Raw genomic sequence first — 21,018 nt, 5'->3', positions numbered from 1 at the left:
TCTTTAATTAAAGTCAAACATTTAGAACCTGATAATTCGATTAGTTTAATCAATACTGATATTTCATTAGATATTACATATAAAGATTCAAAGAAAGAACAAACAATTCAAGATCATGTTGAAAATACTATTGAAAATTCAATCAGACTGATGAATATTGGTGATGTTATTCATTTTGATGATAATTTGGATGATTCAATTAATTTCAAATTAGATATACCATTTAATTTGAAAAAAGTCTTTCTAAATGAATCAGATACTGAAAATAATACAAAATTGAATATTTCAATCATTTCAAATCATTATTATGATATTTTTGTTTCATTTCCTCCCATTTTTGAAGCATCATCACATCTTCACATTTTCAGATCGTTTCCTGAAGACTACTACTACCACTCTAATTCTAACAGCAATAATAAAAGCAAAAATACCAACCTGGTCATATCAAGTAACGAATTTATTAACTACTTAAAAACATTAGAAAGCAATATTTCTTGTAATCAAGACTCATCTTCATTGTTATTATTATTTCCCTCCATACTTTTTATTACCATCCAAAAACATAAAAATTCATCCTCAATTAACAATGATATTTCAAATAATGAAAAATGCTCATTATCTTCTAGTATTCAAGTAAATATCCAATATTATAAAAAGGAAAATACAATAGACGTAATCAATCAGCCAATAGAAAACGAATTTTCAACTTGTATTAATTGTAAAAGAAAAATACCGAGTGATAATTTAGATCTACATTCTTTACAGTGCGAAAAAATGTATAAAAGATGCAATCAATGCGATCTTATTTTAAAAAAGAGTGATTTCGAAAAACATACTCACTGTAATAAATGTATTAAATTTGGATTAAGCTTAGACCAAATTCAAATTCATGACAAATTATATCATCAATTTACTCAATGTAAACTTTGTAACCAAGATAATATTAAACCTATACAGCTTAAAATACATCAAACACAAGAATGCCCAAAAAGGATAATACTTTGTAGGTATTGTAATAATTTCGTACAAGCCGGTACCGATGGACATTATGTTGATTATAAAGATAAGTATTATTATAACTTAACATCACACGAATCTTATTGTGGATCTAGAACAACAAATTGTAATATATGTAATAAAATTGTATTAATTAAAGAATTAAAATCTCATATTGATCTAGTACATGCAAAATAAATATTATTTTCTATTAAAGTTCGATTCTCTCCTTCATAAACTTATTATTAAATGGAATCTGATCAGTATTCTCCAAATTTGAAATACTATATTTTTGGGGGAAAACATCAAAATAACTCACTACATCCTCTTCTAGATCTAAATTATTCATCTGAATGGAATTTTTATTTTCATTACTATCAATTATAAAATTATTACCCATATTTGCTTTATTCTCATTATGTAAACTTTTTAATACACAATAAGTACTCATCTGTTTAATTAAAATATCTTTTAGATATTCCTTTTCTATTTTTAAATTCTCAATTTTCTTTTTCATATGTAATTTATCATTAGATTCGTTTTTTTCATTATATATTTCTCTAATCATACAAATTACCCTATCTATTCCTTTAATGAATTCTCTACATAAAGACTGTTCTCTTAATAATTCCATCTTCAGTTCTTCCTTTTCGTCACTTTTAACCCCTTTTCGACTATTTTCTAAAAAAAATATTACTTTATACTTTAATAATTAAAGAAAATAAAGTCAATCAAATTTTATTAGTCATTTTTTAATCATCAACTTTCCCATACTTACAAACGTACCTTTTTAATCTCTAACTCTAATTTCTTAACTTCCCATTTAACTTCACATAACAATGTTTCAACCAACTCTTTAGTTGCTCCTGTTATATACCCATCTGGATCTTTCTCTTTAACTTTATTTATCTCAATATTACCTGAATTTCCTACTTTGTAAATTTCATAGTTTTTCTCCATATTTGCTTTTTCAATTCTATTTTACAAACTAATATTAAGATCTCGTTGATTTCTTCTCAACTATTGATTTATCTTTATTTCATATTAATAATACAAAAAATGACTGTTTTAAGTTACTAAAAAATTTTTCACCTAAAAAAAAGGTAAAGATTAATGTATTTTTAACTTAATGATTTTGAAGAAAAATGTTAAAATCTTCTGCTTAGAGCAATGAAATCATTCAATATTCATCCACATTTGTCAAATTTTGTTTTGACAAGTCGGTATCTAAGATCCTCTTTCAAGAATCAAGATAAACTGACTTAATTAAGATTTATTGACTAAACAAAGTTGAATATAAGCAAATGATCCTTACTTTAACTAGTATTTTTTTGTTTCTTATTTATTAATTTCTATTTTCTGTATACTAGATAAATAATAAATACTGTTTCTGCCAATTTAAACGCTTTCCCGCCATTAATTAATCTTATTAAGATCATTACTTAGCATGCAAATCAATAATTGAAAAATAAAGCGCCAAATTGCATGCAATTTCTCTATTTTCTCCCCATATATTTATTTGACAGTTTTTTTGGAAAAAGAAGAAAAATAAAAATGTTTTGTTTATTTTTAAAGGTTTTAAATGTTCACAAAATGCTTAGCTGAAATTTCTTTTTAAATCTATAAATAGATTCTCTCTTCTTATGTTCTATTTTAAAATCGTTAGAGCGACTTTTTTTTTTAAATAAATATACATTATCACTTTTTTGAATGATTAAAAAAAAAGATTAATTATTAATTAAGAATATACAAATATATAGAGATACTTGATTAGTTAAACAAATGTATTAATATTATATTGTAGGTGTATTTCTATTGAAGTTTGTGTATTATATGCTTATTATTTGAAGTGGCGCCAATATGTGGGGCTAAAGTTTCTAATTAATTTATTATTGTTAATCCAGAAAGTTTAATGTTTAATAAAGCTATTAACGATAGAAAGAAAAGGAAGAAAGAAAAAGCAAATGAATTAATAATTATTGCTGATACGACCATGGACCAAATTTATTTTTCTGAATTTCCTTGCATTTAATACTTAATTCCTTCAAGTGATCCTTGTTGATACTCTTAATCAGCAACGTTTCAGTAATATTCAAAAGTCTTTCCAATGAAGACTTTAGCTTATCCTTAATTTCATATATGCTTTTGCTTGGAGTTTGGCTTTTTGTGATTCCAACTTCCTTATTGTCTTTATTACAAGAAGAACTATTACAAGTATTGTTAGTACTAGTAATATCAACAGAAGATTCCGGTATGGAGCTATGATCACTTTGTTCAAAAATACTTGTCATTATCCCATCATAGTATTCCTTATATCTGGTAATGATTTGATTGTTAACGTCAGTTTTTTTAGTAAAACCAACTTCCAAACTTTGAGAAGGCTGGTTTTGCTCGGGATTCAAACGATTTTCGCAAGAATTCGGCGGATCAATACATTTTAAATCATCATATTGAGAATCTGCGATTGTACTGTTTAAAGCAGGTTTTTCTTCATCCTGTTCTTCCTTTTCCTTTACTTCGTCATTGTCTAAAAAATACTCGAAGCTTTGCATATTCAAATCAGTAGAATTTATAGGTATACTATCTCTAATCTTGTGATTATCATCTTTGAAAAATTCAATGCAATCATCAGAGGGATTGGATGAATATTTGAGCTCCATTTCTTGGATATAATCAACATCCAGATCTATCTCAAACTGAGATTCTGTGATAAGTTCACTCCATACATGAGGTAAAGAAATTATATTAGGATCATTTGTTAGATTACCATGATTTACAACATTATAATCACCAGAATCATTTATTAAATCTGAATCAGGAAATCCAAAGTCATTACTTTTATGGTTGATGTTATTATTGTTAGTATTATTAGAAAACAATGTATTAAAGTTATTAAAGAATCGAATTACATTACTTTTTCCCAGTTCATCTTTGATATTCAAAAATACATTTCCAAAGATTCCATTCTTAGTCGTTGGAGTTGAATACTTGATTGCATTCATAATATCTGCAATATCATTTGAATAAAGTATATTGGATTCAATTCTTTGAAGCCTATATAATATAAGTTTATATAATGGAACCCAACCTTGCTGAAAGAAATCATCCCAAAATTTTCCAATGATATTTAAAGGTATACTATATGAGAAAAGAGTTAGAAACCAATCAGTAGCTAACATATCTATAGTGCCTCCCTGTCTAATAATATGATCCCATATAATATGTAATTCTTTTTCCATTAATTGGTTCAAAATTAAGCATTTGACTCTTAATCCCGGCAATCCTGATACAAACATTTCTCTCATGCCGTAATTAAACATTAAAGAAACCAATAATTCAAATGCCTGTTCTTCACTATTTGAATGCCAAAGTATGCATCCAACTAAAAAATTCATACCTTGTACATATCCAACATCTATATCCATTAATGAATATATTAACAAAATCTTACTCAAGTAACTTTTACCTTCAAATTTGAAATAAGAAATGGATGGATACGTCCTACATACATCCATATATATACTATTCATTACTCTATTACTAAATATTTTATTTATTACACCATTTTCTGTCAAATCTATTTCAATTATATCGCTTCCCTCCATTCTTACAATGTACTCGACTATATTTATTAATTCTCTATAAATGGTTGTCAATCCTAATTCATTAGATTTCGAAACCTCTAACCAATTCTGCATTCTCACACATTTTCCTTGATTATCTTTATCACAATCACAATGAGGCCCTACTTTATCAAGCTTTAGAAATCGAACAAAACTAAGTCTTTTTCTATCATTTGCTTTTTTTCTCAAATCTGAATTTACGCACCCTGGTTCTTTCGTATTCGTCTCCTCTTGCCTTTTCTCAAATCCTGCTTCTGATTCAGAATCCGATTCTATTTCATTCTTTGATGGCTGCATTTCTTCTACATTATTCAATGAGGGAACAAAATAATTATATGCTTTTTTCACTGCTAGCAAGGTCACAATATTTGTTTCCTCTTTCAATTCCATTAATTTACCGTCAAAATAACTTTATTTCTCTTCTTTATAAACTTCCACTAAGTCTATCCATTTGCCACTTCTTTCTTCTCGTACTTTTTTAAATCTTCACACATTAATTTTACTACTGAATTTAATGGTCATATTTTTCCCGCCTTTTGCCAGTTAAATATGATGACAATAATGAGCACACAAAAAAAAATGTACATTAATGATTCGAGGCTTAATAGCTTTTGAATATTCATGAAAGTATTTATCAGATTTTTTTAAAGTTAATATGAGATCCTAAATTGCATAATAATTTACTTTTACTGAAGTAGCAAAAAATGTCTAGTGGTGATAGAATGAATTCACATTAATTTTAAAAATAGCAAAGCTAGTAATATTAGGAATGGAAAGGGAATAAAAAGAAGGGGGAAGGGCTCATAAATGGTTTGAAATTAAAATATGAATTAATTCTGTCGAATTGTTATCGCCTATTCTCTGTTTTCTTAAACAAATATATTAAAAAACAAAGAAACTTACAAAAGCATTTTGTTAGCTTGATTGATTTTATATTCTATTTTGTTCTTTAATTATCAAAAGTGGTGTTAAATAGAAGTTAGTTTAAAACTGTTAATATGCTAATTCTATTTACTGAAATTCAGCCTTCTTTTCCAATAATATAATGTTCAGTATGCATGCATTACGCACCGGCGGCAATTTAATTGTGCATGTATTGACTATATTATACCATGTGGGGCGGCAAATGAGTGCAGAAAGGAGGAATAGAATCATTTTGAATATTTATGACAGTTCATAACTTGTGCTAGAAAGGCTTCAATATGCCATATATCTTTACTTCCAAGCTTTAATGTATGAGCGTAGTGTGCAGCAGCATTAATAATGATTGGTTGAGCACTGGCAGAAACAATTGATAGTAGTTGTTTAGTTAATGTAACAAGAATCAAATCAGCTGGAATACAGCTGCATAACAAGTCGTATAAAGGTTCTCTTACATCTAAAAGCGTTTTTGGATGAGGGTTTTTAACAATCTGAGTTTAGAAATAAAAAAAATGTTAGAGGTTTTGGGATGGGAAATCAAATAAGAAATAAGTTATAAATATTCAAATCTTGGAGGTTTTTGTAGGAAACTTACGCTAGTGGCAATATCAATGCAAACCTTTTGCCATGGAAGCTTCAAAGCACTTGGAGGATTTGAAAAAGATTGTGTATGAGCAGTTTCTAATATCAGAATTGCTCTTCTTAAGTTACATTCAGATTCTGTAACAATTTGTTCGAGATAATTATTAGGTACTTGAAGATTTTCAGAATTAGAAATGAATCTCAAAACTTGAAGAACCTCCTCAGGAGAGGGTAAAGGCACCCTAATACATAAACATCGGCTTCTTAAGGGTGGAATGATAGATGATAACTGTTCACAATGTAATATTAATCTACTGTTATTTGAATACTTTTCCATAGTCCTTCTTAGCCCTGCTTGAGCCTTTAAAGATAAGACATCAGCCTCCAGTATTGTAAATACACGATAATTTGGGCCTTTAGAAAAGAATGAGTTGGCTCCCATTTGTGAGCTTAGCTGTTTAATTAAATATTGTGTAACTATACCATCCTTCGTACCCAAATCTGGTGCACTAATCTGCATATGATGGGGGCTTTGGCATAAAACAAATTCACTATTTGTTCCTTCTGGTTTTATCATATCTGCTTTAACCTATAAAAAATTACTCTAGTAAATCGTACTATAAAGAAAATTATTATTATTGCTTTACTTTCCTTCTCAATTCAACCCTCAGTTCAAACAATAATAATGGAAATATTGTTAATTCCAATTTCTCCGAACTTACCTTATCTACTGAATCTCCAAAAATTTCGTGTAGAACTGATGAAATTCTTACTTTTTTCCCTCCCCCTGAAGGGCCGTAAAAAAGCAAATGTGGAATATTACCATTTGAATTTGAAGTAATCTTTTCTAATAAACTATTTAGTTCTTTGTTACACTTCAAATCCCTAAGATATCGTGGCTGGTATTTATCAATCCAAAGCATTTCACAATTTTTTCCTCTTCTTTCTGAATATTTATTTTATTTCTGTTTATATATTTCGTTGGTAAATTCCCGTTCCTGTTTTTGGCGCCAAGTTCGCCTCACATTATATTGGTACCTATTAATTTCAAGTCAAACAATATTATTTGGTTGTAAGAGAGAAATAGATCAATAAAAACAATAATTGATTTAATATTTAGAATGGAACACATCTAACCAAAGTAAAATTAAGCATTAAAAGAAAAATAAAGAAATAAAAGGAGGTTTTGGTCTTCTCAAAGCTCCCACTTTTCCTCCTAATATCCTCTCATTCATCAAAAATATTATTTTTATCAAATAATAAAGCCAACCTCCAATATAGATATATAAAATAGTATTATAGTAATAACAATAACATGCGACTTAATAATAATAGTACTTTTGATTATAGTGGCAGTCAATAAAAATATATTTTATATATAGTTAATTTGGCGCTCATAAATTACATGCATGCATGCAATCTTGCCAAAGTCCAAAAAATTTTGAAATATAATTGTTATTGGAATTATAAAATATAATATTAATTAAGATTGTTGGTTAATCTTGCTATTTTTACAAACATTTTCATCATTATTGCTATAACTTTCAACATTTAAGTTTTTATTTGGATTTTCAGTTAAAGAAATCTCTTGGGTAAGAGTTTCTCCAGATGTATATTTGGTGATAAAAGGATGTTTGAGCATGTCAGCAATAGTGATCCTGTTTTGAGGTAATTTTTGTAGTGCTGAATGAATGAATCCAACCAAAATTGGAGACCAGTGAGGTGAATATTCGGGCTGTTTGTTTTGAATCAAGTAGTACTGAACATTATGCCCCTGATTTGAAGGAAAAGGAGGTTCACCCTTAACTAGCTCATAGCATAAAACTCCCAAAGACCAAATGTCTACTTCTGGTCCGTACTCTTGCTTCCTAGTGATCTCTGGCGGGAGGTAATCGTAGGTTCCACAAAATGTTCTCCTCCTGCTCTTGTTATTGTTAATATGGGAAGACCAACCAAAATCTGCAAGCTTGAGTTGGCCATCCACTCCTATCAAAATATTTTCAGGTTTTATATCTCTGTGAATAACATGTTTCCTATGACAACACTGAATAGCTTCTATCATCATCTTCATATATCTTGCAGCTTGGTATTCCTTGAGTGGCCCATCTGTACACAACTTTTCGTAAAGCTCTCCACCTGGAGCTATTTCGATTACAAGCCAAATTCTGCTCTTATCTTCAAACCATGCGTAGAGTTGGAGGATATTTTCATGCTTTAAATGAGCCTGAATCTCAATTTCTCTTCTAACTTGAACTTCCATCCCGCTCTTTACGAGATTCTTCTTCCTAAGTACCTTTAAACCAACAATATACTTTGTTCTTCTTTCTCTTGCCAAATAAACTGACCCAAATTGGCCACTACCTAACTTTCTACCAATATCGAAATCTGAAATACTCAATTCTGGGCAGTGCAAAGGACATGCTAAAGCCAGATCTGAGATTGAATACATTCTTGGAGCTCGTAAATATGGTGAATTTCTTCTTATGACCCTGGTTGTTGTCATTCTCTTTTCACTTCCATTCATCTCCTCATTTATTGTCATTTTTGTATGCTCTGACGTCTTCACAGTTCAATTTGTTTTAAATATAATTCCTACCTGCTATTGAAATTCAACAATTAATTCTCTTCTTCCACCCAAGATACAACACCACTTCAGTTTATTCTTCACCTATTTGTCTCACCACCCCCTTTCAGTATAGGGGAATTAAGAGAATTATAGCTGTTCTTCTATCCTCTTATATTTTCCTCCCGCTCGGTATTAACTCTTTCTTTCTTAGTTTCTTTCTATATACCACTTTAATGAGAATATGGCACTCTTCTTTGTTCTACTTTATCTCAAATACTTTAACTCCGTAATTACTACAATTCTATATTTTCCTTTTGTTCCTACTTTTTTTTCCTTATTCTCCATTCAATTCACCCCACATAATATTCGAACTTATTCCCGCCTAGTTTCTTATGCATTTAATATTATTTGTTAATTCTCACGTTTTTAATTGTAAAATGCAATAGTTATTCTGCATTCTTTTCTTTTAGTAGCTCTCAATTTCTTTTCCTACTAACATTTTTCTAAAACCTAAGCAATTTTTATGGTTATCCTTGCTTTTATCATTTTTTTTTTCATGCCTTTGGTTCCTCAATTTTTGCTTTTCCCCCACCTCATATTTAAACCAACTGTTTCAAGTTCTATTCTTATTTTGCATGTTTTACCGCCAAAAAGTTTAAAGTTCATTTTATTTAGAAGTGGATTGGCGGTATAATGAAATCGTATTTATTTGAGATTGGGAGCAATAAAATTGAGGGGATGAGAATTCAGTTTAACTAAGGTAAATATTTGCTTTTTTTCTAAAATTGACTGCTGATTTACTTATTTTGCCCAAATAAGCAGGCCTCTTGGATTAAGAAAAAGATTTAATAAGTTGGTCCATTGGGCTGTTTTATCATTAAGAAAGAATGCCAGAACTTTATGAACTCCCATCATATTCAGCATTGAAAGAATATGCAAACAAACAAAAATGCATACACCTGAGAGATCTCCTTAAAAATGAAGTCAGAAATTCGTGTTTAACTGTCAATTTTGGAGAGATTTTTATGGATTTTACAAGACAAAATTTAGATGAAGAAGGTTTCGAGCTTTTGATTAAATTAGCAGCAGAATCGAATTTGATGGAAAAAATTAAATTGCAGCTCAAAGGTGGGATTATTAATAGTACAGAAAAGAGAGCAGTCTTACACACTGCTCTACGTTCAAAAAGTAACATTCCTATTACTCTCTCCTCCGGTCAGAATGTACTAAATGATGTAAATGAGGTAAATAGACGAATTTTCAAGTTTGCAAATGCTATCAGAAAGGGCGAGCTTCTTGGCTCCACAGGAAAAATACTGAAAGATGTTATCTGTATTGGAATTGGAGGTAGTTACCTTGGACCTGAGTTTGTCTATGAGGCATTAAGAACAACTCAGGAAGGCTTTGAAGCTTCCATGGGAAGAAGATTACGCTTTTTAGCTAATGTTGATCCTATAGACATTAGAAGAGCAACTGAAGGATTACATCCTGAAACTACTCTTGTTGTTATTGTTAGCAAAACTTTCACAACAGCTGAAACCATTCTTAATGCAAAAACTATTAAAGAATGGCTTCACAAAGCTCTTAAAAGTGAAACTGCTGTAAGTAAGCATCTTGCTGCAGTTAGTACTAATATTAAGGCTACATCCGATTTTGGAATTCCTGTTGACCACGTATTTGGATTTTGGGATTGGGTTGGTGGAAGGTTTTCTGTTTGCAGTGCAGTAGGTCTTGTTCCGCTTTCAATCCATTTTGGCGCCAACCTCATGCAGGAATTTTTGGATGGCTGTTGGGATATGGACCAACATTATGAAACTGCTCCAGTTAGTAAGAATTTACCAGTCTTATTGGGTCTTCTTAGTGTCTATAATTCGACATTTATGGACAAGAGTTGTGTTGCAGTTCTCCCATATTGTCAGGCACTATGCAAATTCCCTGCACATGTACAACAATTACTTATGGAGAGTAATGGAAAGAGTTCAAGTATTGATGGAAATATGCTTCATGATAAGATTAAGACTGGCGCCATATTTTTTGGCGAGCCGGGCACTAATGCTCAACACAGTTTTTATCAGCTTTTGCATCAAGGAAGAAATACAACAAACTGCGAGTTTATTGGATTTGCAAAATCTCAATGCGATTCTCAGATCTTAGGTGATCCAATTTCTAATCATGATGAGCTAATGTGTAATTTCTTTGCTCAGCCAGATGCATTGGCAATTGGCAAAACTCAGAGAGAGTTGAATCTAGAGGATTGTCTGGAAAATTTGATTCCTCATAAGTTATTCCAAGGAAATAGATCTTCTATTTCTCTCTTATTACCAATCTGTAATGCATATTATATTGGTCAACTTCTTGCGCTGTATGAGCACAGAACTGCAGTGGAGGGATTTATTCTAAACATTAACAGCTTTGATCAATATGGGGTGGAACTTGGTAAGGTTCTCGCTAAAGATATAAGAAACATTATTTCACTAAAAAAGACCAATTCATCTCCTGAAATTGTTCAAAATAAGGAGGATAAGATTCCTGGACCTACCAGGAGATTAATTGACTTATATTTAAGGGTTTCAAAGAACCTAACGAATTGAATATTGAATAATACGGCCAGAATAATAAGTTGTATCTCAATTCGTTAAAGTTGTATATTTCCCCAAAAACTTATCGTTTATATAGAGTCTTATATAAGAGATCAACTAGGCTTTTAGTAAGGCTAAAGTTTTTGAAAATCTTATAAATTAACTTTAGATATTTTAGAGGAAGAAAGGGTTCAAGTACTTATTGTTGTCTATACTAAATTCTAGTTACTTTTAATGTCTTAAGCTTAGGAATTATAAGTTAATCCTTGATTATTTCCAAGTCATGATTAATATAATAATAAAAGTCTTCTCTAGCTTTATTTTGAGCAATTGCTAATTTGTACTTATTGGATTTGAGAATACTCATTACGTCTTTAAGGTACTCACCACTTAGACTTTTTGGTTTCTTGATTAAATCAGTAGTAATTAATCCATGAGCTGGAGAAACCACAGTAGGTTCTATTAACTTCCAAAAATGTTTGGGTTTAACGGAATAATTATATTTACCATCAATTTCCAAATTATTTATATGACGGGTTATTCTTAACAAACTTTTATTCAATCTAGAAAGTGCCTGGCTTTTCCTTATATACATTGCCTTTGAAAAGAATCCTTTAGAGTTGTTTTCCGTTTTCAGGTTATTATAAGCCTGCAAATATGAAGAAAGAATAAGAGGATAAAATGAATAGTATGTCCATCTGATGTTTGTTGGAAATTCCTTATATAATAATGATTTGAGGATAGTTACAGTAGCAATGATACTTGCAGAAGCAATACTTCTTTCTTGATTAAGTTTAAGTATCCTATGTTTCTTAATTCCGGTAGAAATAAATGTATTCTTTTTTTGCCTTTTAGATAATTCAAGAGAATATTCAGCAAATTTGATTCCGCTTTTAATAATACGGTGATATTTAGCCTTATCATTATCAAAGTTACGGATTGTGTTATTGAAAGTAATATCTTCAATACTAAAATGTTTCATCATTCTTGTATCAAACTTAACAAAAGAGTCTTCTTCTGCTTCATAAGATTTTTTCTTGCCAGGATAATCTTCAACCGATGGGAAGTCAGAAAGTAAGGTTTCTCTATTTTGGTCCTCAAAATTATTGTTTAAGCTTTTATCATGTTCAATTCCTGACAATATACTTTCCATAATTTGGTTATCAGCTTCCAAATCAACTCCAAATGAAATACCACCTTCACCATATTCATTATTTTTCAATTCATAAGATCTAAAAAAAATCAAAAATTGAATATTTTCAAGTTTTTAGTAATTAGAAATTTTAAGTCTCAATTTCAGGCGCCATGTAACTCTACAATTTGCAATTGATTTATTTCATGCATATACATGCAAATTCAAATGCAAAATATAACAAAAATTTCCGGTATGGTTAACTATTTTATATTGAGTGCTTCAAATTTGACTTTTGAAATTGAGATCCAATAAAATATATAAGCTTACCTGACAAAAAAATTATGAAGTCCATTTTGAAGAAAGTTCTTGGAAGAAAATAAGGAAATAAAGAAAAAAAGAGTATTAATAATATTTCCCGAGGCTGTCATTTTTGCTTGAGGGATAACAATAGAGTTTAGACGAAAAATACGTAATTTTAAAATTTAATTGGTTTCTTTTATTGTTGTTAATGTTGATCTAATTCTTTTTTTCCTTCTTCTTGAATTAGTTTACCATTACCTGTTTTTCTTTTCTATTACTTATTAAAATTTCCTCTAGAAATAATAATTCTTATTGTGGAAATATTCTTATATATTCAAAAATATTTGTTTTTCCCACTTTTACTAATATATTATTTTAAAATGATATTTTTTTTAGATTAAATCCTAATTACTTGGGTAGATCCCGCCAAACATGCAAAATTTTCAAGATTATTAACTTTTTAAAATATGGGGGGCAGATCGTGAATTTTAATTAATATAAATAGTGAGCGGGCGTACAGGATACTGATAGAATGACATAAATAACAAGAAATAAAAGAGCTAACAGAAGAATAGTATTTAAGTAAGCAAAGATCTAGCCTTACTGTTTGTTTGCTTTTTCTTTAACTCTTCTACCCACTTTATTAATTATTTAATTGCAACATTTGCATTAAGCTATTTAAAAAACTAATTACTCCCGCCGCTTAATCCCGCCGCATGTTGCCGCCTAATTCGGTACCTCACTATTATATGGAAAAAACCAACTTTACAATAAGCTGTGTCTTGTGATTAAAGGATATTTAATAAACAGCAATGCCCACGTTAAAATAGAATATAGTATTAATTAATAAGGACTTGAAAAAAAAAATATAAGTTAATTAATTGTAAATATATATGTATTCATATAATTTATTTTTATATATAGATTAAAATAGAGTAAAAGGTTTAATATTGCCAAGGGAAGAAGGAAGAAAAAAAGAAAGAGAACGTGAGATTATTATTTTATTTATTCAAATAAATATATCACGGTTGCTTTGAGAAGGAAGTGGGTCTTAACTATTGTAGTATTAGTTACCACTGTAAAAGATTACGTAGATCTCTCAAAATTCTTTTTTGAATTGGTCTTATATTTCCAGTTGAATTAATTGAATGGAAAAATACTAAATCACAATTAGAGTAAATACTGAAATTCATTAATATATGTAAATATATATAAATATATATATTTATATATATTAAATGTAAATTTATCTGTACAAATATTTATAGTAATAATCGTATTTAACCATAAACATAGATAATAATAATATTAATAATAAACATCTATATTTTGTTATAACAGAGGTAATACAAGATAAAGATGGTTCACGAATATATTGGAAGCAAAATTACAATAATTTCTCGTAATGATAAAAGATATGAAGGTGTCTTGCATTCTATAGATGTTGACAAGTCCACTATCACTTTAAAAGATGTTAGATACTTTGAGAATGGTCCAAATGGTGCTCCTGGGCCTGCATCATCAACCGTTTTTGAGATGATTGTTTTTAGAGGAAGTGACATTACAGATCTTGCAGTTTGTCAGCCGGCAGCGGCAACAAACAATAATGGACTTCCAAATGATCCTGCGATATTATCAGTTAATGGAGGATCAGGGACGAATTCAGCTCAGAGCCAAGGTCAGAGTCATGTTGCTGATACTAGCAGTGTTAATCAGCAAAAACCACTTGAAGCTAGTCCAAGTAACTCTAGACGTTCCCCTAAAATGAGCTATAGCAATGCTGTATCAGGAGGAAAACCTTCAAGCACTAATCAAGGGAGCTCATCAATCTCGAACGGACGCAAAGATCATTCCAGGAATAGACAAAGAGGTGGTGGATATTCAGGAAAATCTTATAAAGGCAGTGGAGGAAGCTCTCATTATAACAATGGTGGAGGTAGTCAAAGGTCTTTCATTGTTGGAGAACTAAAGCCTAGAATTAATCAGGCTCTCAAAGCAGAACTTGATACTGAATTTGATTTTTCCGAACAAAATAAGAAATTCGAGAAAACACTCAACGAAGGACTTGCTTCTGCTCAAACGGAACAGGGAGTTAAATTAGAAGGTACCATTTCAGATACCGGTAACAAATCTGGAGCTATGAATACAGGTTTAGGTATTAGTGGAAATTCTAATGCAAGTAATGATACTACTGATGATGACCCATCCAAAAAACTAACGGTTGGAGGATACAACAAAGTTTCTGGATTTTTTGATAGCATTTCCTGTGAGACTTTAGATCCTGAACGCTCAAAAAAACCTCAAGGTTCATCTGATCCCCAAGCTAAAGCCCTTAGAGAAAAACAAAAACAAATAGACAAGGAAACCTTTGGAACGTCAGCTGTAAAACCTCGTACTGGGTCCTATAACAGAGGTTCTCATCATAGAAGAGGTGGAGGAAGTCATAGAGGTGGATATCATGGAAATAACAGATTCAATAAAAGAGAGGCATAATTTTTTTTACTCGGCCCACCAAAACTTAACCGCAGTGAATGCATGCACGTAATTCTCATTATGTCATTTTGTATGTTACGTGGCAGGCGGGAACATATATTTATTAAACATTTTTTACTTGAAGTAGATATTGGGGGAATTAATTTGAAATATTTGGGAGCCTTTTTATTGCTAAAGGTTCACTAATGTTTATTTTTCCTTTTTCTTTGTTGATTATGATTCACTAGATCACGTCTAATCCTTCTGTCTCCCCTTTTACTCTTGTTTTTCTATTTTAATATTATATTCCACCTTTTTTCCCTCGCTCTCCACGGTTGCATCTCTCTTGCCTTGGTAAATCCTAGAAGATCCGACACCATCGGGAAGATGGAAATACACTCCTTTATCATGCATTTAAATTAAGATCCACTCCCTCCCCCATCGCTACACACTTTTTTCTATGTAAAGTTTAATTTTCTAGGGTTTTTAGTAATCAAATTAAATATTTTTTTAAATTTACACCCAAAAGGCGGGAACATGCAGGATATTAAATTAGTTTGTCACTTATTTAAATTATATTAATAAATAAATACGTGTAAGGTACCGGTAATAATATATATAAGCCGTATTAATATTGTGGTTAAATTTCAAATATTAGAGAAACAAGTACGAAGCTTTGCAAAAGTTGGTAAAACTTCCCTATAAAAAATATACTTATATATTGAGGGGAGTTTCAAAATTAAATAAAGAGGAAAAAGGTGATAATAAGGAAGATTATTTTGGAGATTAATCTCCATTGGGTAAAGTGAACGGAATTAAAAGGTAAAAGTTAAATTCTGCGCTTCATCACTTAAAGAATCTAATTTGGAATAGGAATAATAAATTCCTATAAGGTTTAAGCAAAGAATAAATAAACAGGAAAAGTGGTATCATAATTATTAAGAATCTTAAATACTAAATTGTGAGGAGTGGCTTTGACACAGTTTTCAGAGTAGATAATTACTGTATTTAAATTCATGGCAAATCAAAGATGCTCTGCGTTTTATTCGTGCTAAGATTAGTATTGTTAATAGTAATACCAGTAATTGCAGGAAAAGATTACTATAAGATTTTAGGGGTTCCAAGAAATGCAAATGAGAACCAAATAAAACGAGCATACAGAAAATTAAGCTTAAAATACCATCCAGACAAAAATCCTGGCTCTAAAGAGAAATTCATGGAAGTTGCAAATGCATATGAGGTTTTAGTCAATCCTGAAACAAGACGTAAATACGATGCTTTTGGAGAAGAGGGATTAAAGTCTGAAGGATTTGGTGGAGGAGGAGATGGAGGATTTGATTTTGGTGGATTTGGTGGATTTGGTGGATTTGGAGGCTTTGGGGACTTCGGAGGTTTCAAGTTTAGTGCAGGAGGTAATACTTTCCATTTTGGAGGGGGAGGACCATTTGGTTTTGGAGGAGGTGGTGGAGGTAGGCGTCAGGGAGGTAATTCAAGATCTCATTTTGAATCTCAAGGAAGTTCCTATAACAACTTGTATTCGGACTCAAAACATGTTACTGAACTTTCAACAATGTCAGCTGGTGAAATCAAGGATAAGATCAAATCCAGAGAATGGATTATGATTGTTAACTTCTATAGACCTGGATGTGGGCCCTGTAAGCAGCTAGTACAAGCCTATGGAAATTTAGCAAAACTAATGTCCCAGTATGATGTAGAATTTGGAGCAGTTAATTGCGATACCCATTTTCAACTTTGTCAATCCTATAATATTGAGAAGTACCCTCACCTATCCATGTTTATTAAAGGTAAAAATAGCCAAATAGTCTTTAATCCAAGTCCTGGATCTAAAAATCCATATAGTGAGTCAAATATAGGCAAATGGATAACAGAAAAGATGCCAGATCACTCTATGCGTCTCAATTCTTATAACCAAGCGATTCAATGGCTTAGACTTGGGAAGCATATTCCAAAGGCAGTTTTATTCACAAACAAAGACTCTTCCTCTCTTTTACTCAAAAAGATTGCAAAAGATTTCCAGAATAGACTAAACCTAGCAATTGTCTCGATCAATAATGACTGGCTGAAAAAGATATTCTTTGCATCACCCCACATGGAAGCTTCAAAACCTGCAAATCCCCCTTATATTCTCTCAGTGGATGAAATTACTGAATCTGGAAATAAAGTTGGAGGAAAAGCCTCAGAATCATCATCAATAACTGCCTCTGGAGAATGGATTTCTCTTAATACAATTTCTCATGATGTCATTACTTTAACATTGAGTCGTATTGTTGGCTCATTTAGAGCAAGGAAACAGCATGACATTAACGAGGCCTTGAAGAGCAAAGTTCAGGAACTTACTTTTGAATTGGTTACTTCCAAAGGGTTCTGCTCCGAGACTGATTCAAGATTTTGTGTTATTTTAATTATGGAAAAGAACGACTTTAGAATGGATAAGCGTTTTGAAGACCTTTCTTTCAAGTATAGAAACGACCCAATCAATTTCTTCTGGATCTCAGCCTTTAGAAATGGCAAAAATAGCCACTTCTTAGATACTTTCAAATGTCATTCTGAGTTTTCACCGTCTTCAAAAACATGTATTGCCATTTATAGAGCTAAGAGAAGGAAATTTCAAACATTTGATAACCTTGAGCAGCTTCCAAAGTTTATTGATGGACTCCTGGATGGATCCCACTCTCTATCATCTAACATCCCTAGATCTACTCCGATCCCTGTTCCTGCAGAGTCAGAGCCAACAGCCTCTTACCAAAACGATGAAGAAGATCACGAATATAGTGACTCTGAAGACTCTGACTATGGACAGGAAAGCTCCAGGGATGAACTTTAATATCCCATAACTTTTCCATGCTTGTCATTACAAATTAATAGCACCCACACTCACTATACTATTGATTCTTGGTTCCACTACTCATTGGAACCCACCTAATGAATACATTTAAGATAAAGATTAAGTTATAGAGGTATTTTCGACTTCGCCTTCAATACAATATGCATATATTTATTAATATTTTCATTTTTTTTAAGTTTTTGTCCAAACTCATTTTTTTTTTGCTGAAATACTGTTTTTATTATGCATGCACTCCCGCCAACTGCATGCAAATTTGCATAGTAAGCTATAAATTATGGCATCTAGCCTTTACCAATTGAATTTAGAGGTAAAATGCAAGCCACTATTCTTTTCTGTTTCTATAACATAATTCTGGCCACTTTTCTGCTCATTTTCTTTTCTGAATCATTTTTTCTTTTATATAATTCATTTCCTTAGTCATTTTTTATAATATTCGATAAATTCCCCCATAGCCTTAGCGCTCTCCCCACGTAAACAAACCAATATTTAGGCGCCTGTTGGCGGGTTTTGCATGCAATTTGAGCTAATATCATTTTTTTCTTGTATTGGAATAAAGTTAAAGGAAGAAAGAAAAAGAGGGAAATAGTTATTAATAATAAAATTCATAACTAACTTGGTAAAAAATAAATGGGAGCTAGGTTAGTAATTTTTCAGTCAGAATATTGATTTGTAAATCAGAAAGAAAGAGATAGAAGAATCTAGGGAAAAAGTAATTCGCCTGGAAGGTCCGGACAAATTTTTGCAAGTTTTACTCTTTTTGGAATATTAAACTAATTGAAATAATATAAGTCAGAGGTATAAAGAAATATTGAGTAATATCAGCTTTTGAAGTTAAATTCTAAAAAAACTACAGTTACTAAACAATATTGAAAGATATTTTATCAAATCGAAATAATGGACAATAAAACCCAACAATTCTTTAAGAGTATAAAGGAAAAGGACCCTCTAAATAATAAATGTATTGACTGCGGAGCGCCTCATCCACAATGGGCATCAGTTTCACATGGATGCTTAATGTGTTTGACATGTAGTGGTGTTCATAGAGGTTTGGGGGTACATATTAGTTTCATAAGATCCATTACAATGGACAGTTGGACTCCAAAACAAATGAAAGCAATGGAATTGGGAGGCAATACCAGATTGACTGAGATTTTTAGTGAATACGGGCTCAATGGCTGTGACATTAAGAAAAAATACAACTCTCAAATAGCTGCCTATTACAGGGGAATGTTGAAAGATTTATGTGAGGGAAATACGCCAGGTCCAAAACCCTCGAAATCAATTGGTTGTTTGGAATATGTCCCTGAGAGCAATAATAAGAATAATAATGTAAGTAGCAATAATGGATTTTCTCCAATGAGAACTGGTACATCTTTTTCATCTTCTAACTCATTTGGAAATAATCCAAGTGACGACAAATATGCAAACTTATTTGACCGTAACATTGGTTCAAAAGGCTTTGGAGGAATTCTTGATAGTTTATCATCGTTTAGCATGAAGGTCATTTCCAATACAAAAAGCTATGCAGAAAGTACAATCAACCATTTGAATGAAAGAGGGATTTTAGAGAGTGCAATCGACTCAGTAAAAGCTGGAGGAACTTACATTGAAGAAGCTGGTAGAGCTGTTGTTGAGAAGGTCCAGGATGAGAAATTCTGGTCAAATACCGCTACTACAATGCAAAACTCTGCTCAATGGGTTAATAACACTATTCAGAGTGGTATTTCTGGAGTTAATGAGGCTATCCAGACTGCAATTGATCCAAGTAATTTTAATGATCCACTCAACAACATTTTCGGTGATGATATTAATGAAGCTGAGACTGACAAAAGTGGCCAAATTGATCCTCAAAAATCCTCAGATTCCATAAATTCCAATTCATATAATTCAAGTAACAGTAATTTTACTCGAACTATTGGCAGAAAGCCTTCTCCACCTTCAGAATCTTTAGCTACTAATATGAATAGTAATTCCAAGGCTTCTCCAAGTAACAAAGCTCCACAATCTGTCATTAGCTCAAGTAATAGTAATGTCAACATTGTACAATCCGATGTAAAGAATATTAACCTCTGGGAAAGCGATCTTGGGGATGATTGGGAGCCTAAAGACTTCAAAAAAGGTAATACCAAAAAGGCATAAGCTTTTTTTTTTTTTTTATATATATTTGCTTGTTCTAAAAATATTAATCCGAGTTTGAAGTAGGTAATCCATTTTGAAAATATTAGAAATATTAAAAGTAAATTATTTTTTATATTAGAATTACCAAACTCTTTTGAATTTAGTTTTAGTGGTATAATTTAATTAAATTTTAATCCTTCTTCTTTTCTTGAGAAAAATAAGAGGATGGATGTTTTAATTTATATTCAAACTTAGAACTTTTAATATTATTTTGATTCTGTCTTTCAATTTAATATTCAATTCGAGATTAAACTCCATTATCTAGGTCGTCTCTCAAAATCTGAAGTTTTATACCAAAAAGTACTTAAATGACAGATTATATGTTAACTCCTCATTCTTTTTGTCCTTGAATATATCTGTGTGGAACTCTTGAACAATACTTTTCCCAATTTTCAATTTCCAAATTAATCTCGATTTTAAAAAATTTTTTGCAAGCACAACTTTCCCGCCAAAACCATTTTGACCATTTATTTAAAGAATTTACAATTGTATTAAAAGAATTGTCAAAATTTGTATTGATTTTCTTATAATATTTAAAACATCCAAGAATTAATATTTAACTTTATATTTATGTATAAATTATTTCAACAAAAAATTAAGTTAGGGATCTGATATAAATGAGTAGTAATTATAAAGATTTGGTATTTGGCTGGGAAGAAAGACTTGTTGACACAGGCAGTAAAAATTACTTGAAAAGCAAGGACTCACTTGCACCTGAATTGTTTGAGAAACTGTTAAAATCTTTAGAGATTGCAGAGTCATATTCTTGTTTAAAACTGATTAATGATCCACACTTTAAA

General features: G+C 31.0%; 11 protein-coding genes across 11 annotated transcripts; 5 read left to right on the top strand and 6 right to left on the bottom strand.

Moving 5' to 3' along the window:
• The first annotated feature begins 150 nt into the window (after positions 1 to 150).
• Chro.20330 (hypothetical protein) lies at positions 151 to 1,194 on the top strand. The annotated part of the gene is made up of 1 exon (XM_662163.1): positions 151 to 1,194. One exon carries the CDS (start codon positions 151 to 153, stop codon positions 1,192 to 1,194), a length of 1,044 nt encoding a protein of 347 aa, XP_667255.1.
• A 13-nt stretch (positions 1,195 to 1,207) lies between these two features.
• Chro.20331 (hypothetical protein) lies at positions 1,208 to 1,630 on the bottom strand. Its single annotated transcript, XM_662162.1, has 1 exon — positions 1,208 to 1,630. One exon carries the CDS (start codon positions 1,628 to 1,630, stop codon positions 1,208 to 1,210), a length of 423 nt encoding a protein of 140 aa, XP_667254.1.
• Positions 1,631 to 2,972: 1,342 nt separating this feature from the next.
• Positions 2,973 to 5,009, bottom strand: Chro.20332 (hypothetical protein). Its single annotated transcript, XM_662161.1, has 1 exon — positions 2,973 to 5,009. One exon carries the CDS (start codon positions 5,007 to 5,009, stop codon positions 2,973 to 2,975), a length of 2,037 nt encoding a protein of 678 aa, XP_667253.1.
• A 1,084-nt stretch (positions 5,010 to 6,093) lies between these two features.
• Chro.20333 (replication factor C subunit 5) lies at positions 6,094 to 6,699 on the bottom strand. Its single annotated transcript, XM_662160.1, has 1 exon — positions 6,094 to 6,699. The coding sequence occupies one exon, from the start codon at positions 6,697 to 6,699 to the stop codon at positions 6,094 to 6,096; it is 606 nt and encodes a 201-aa protein (XP_667252.1).
• A 58-nt stretch (positions 6,700 to 6,757) lies between these two features.
• Chro.20334 (LD06837p) lies at positions 6,758 to 7,045 on the bottom strand. The annotated part of the gene is made up of 1 exon (XM_662159.1): positions 6,758 to 7,045. One exon carries the CDS (start codon positions 7,043 to 7,045, stop codon positions 6,758 to 6,760), a length of 288 nt encoding a protein of 95 aa, XP_667251.1.
• Positions 7,046 to 7,605: 560 nt separating this feature from the next.
• On the bottom strand, positions 7,606 to 8,664 carry Chro.20335 (protein kinase p46XlEg22). The annotated part of the gene is made up of 1 exon (XM_662158.1): positions 7,606 to 8,664. One exon carries the CDS (start codon positions 8,662 to 8,664, stop codon positions 7,606 to 7,608), a length of 1,059 nt encoding a protein of 352 aa, XP_667250.1.
• Positions 8,665 to 9,575: 911 nt separating this feature from the next.
• On the top strand, positions 9,576 to 11,279 carry Chro.20336 (glucose-6-phosphate isomerase). Its single annotated transcript, XM_662157.1, has 1 exon — positions 9,576 to 11,279. One exon carries the CDS (start codon positions 9,576 to 9,578, stop codon positions 11,277 to 11,279), a length of 1,704 nt encoding a protein of 567 aa, XP_667249.1.
• A 247-nt stretch (positions 11,280 to 11,526) lies between these two features.
• Positions 11,527 to 12,420, bottom strand: Chro.20337 (hypothetical protein). Its single annotated transcript, XM_662156.1, has 1 exon — positions 11,527 to 12,420. One exon carries the CDS (start codon positions 12,418 to 12,420, stop codon positions 11,527 to 11,529), a length of 894 nt encoding a protein of 297 aa, XP_667248.1.
• Positions 12,421 to 14,061: 1,641 nt separating this feature from the next.
• Chro.20338 (alphaSNBP(A)) lies at positions 14,062 to 15,195 on the top strand. Its single annotated transcript, XM_662155.1, has 1 exon — positions 14,062 to 15,195. One exon carries the CDS (start codon positions 14,062 to 14,064, stop codon positions 15,193 to 15,195), a length of 1,134 nt encoding a protein of 377 aa, XP_667247.1.
• A 1,009-nt stretch (positions 15,196 to 16,204) lies between these two features.
• Chro.20339 (heat shock protein DnaJ Pfj2) lies at positions 16,205 to 18,019 on the top strand. Its single annotated transcript, XM_662154.1, has 1 exon — positions 16,205 to 18,019. One exon carries the CDS (start codon positions 16,205 to 16,207, stop codon positions 18,017 to 18,019), a length of 1,815 nt encoding a protein of 604 aa, XP_667246.1.
• Positions 18,020 to 18,934: 915 nt separating this feature from the next.
• Positions 18,935 to 20,179, top strand: Chro.20341 (beta 7 subunit of 20S proteasome). The annotated part of the gene is made up of 1 exon (XM_662153.1): positions 18,935 to 20,179. One exon carries the CDS (start codon positions 18,935 to 18,937, stop codon positions 20,177 to 20,179), a length of 1,245 nt encoding a protein of 414 aa, XP_667245.1.
• The last annotated feature ends 839 nt before the right edge of the window (positions 20,180 to 21,018 follow it).

The sequence above is a fragment of the Cryptosporidium hominis genome (assembly GCF_000006425.1).
Source record: "Cryptosporidium hominis TU502 chromosome 2 CHRO012088, whole genome shotgun sequence".
NCBI lineage: Eukaryota > Apicomplexa > Conoidasida > Eucoccidiorida > Cryptosporidiidae > Cryptosporidium > Cryptosporidium hominis.
This window is presented reverse-complemented; position numbering and strand designations above follow the sequence as displayed.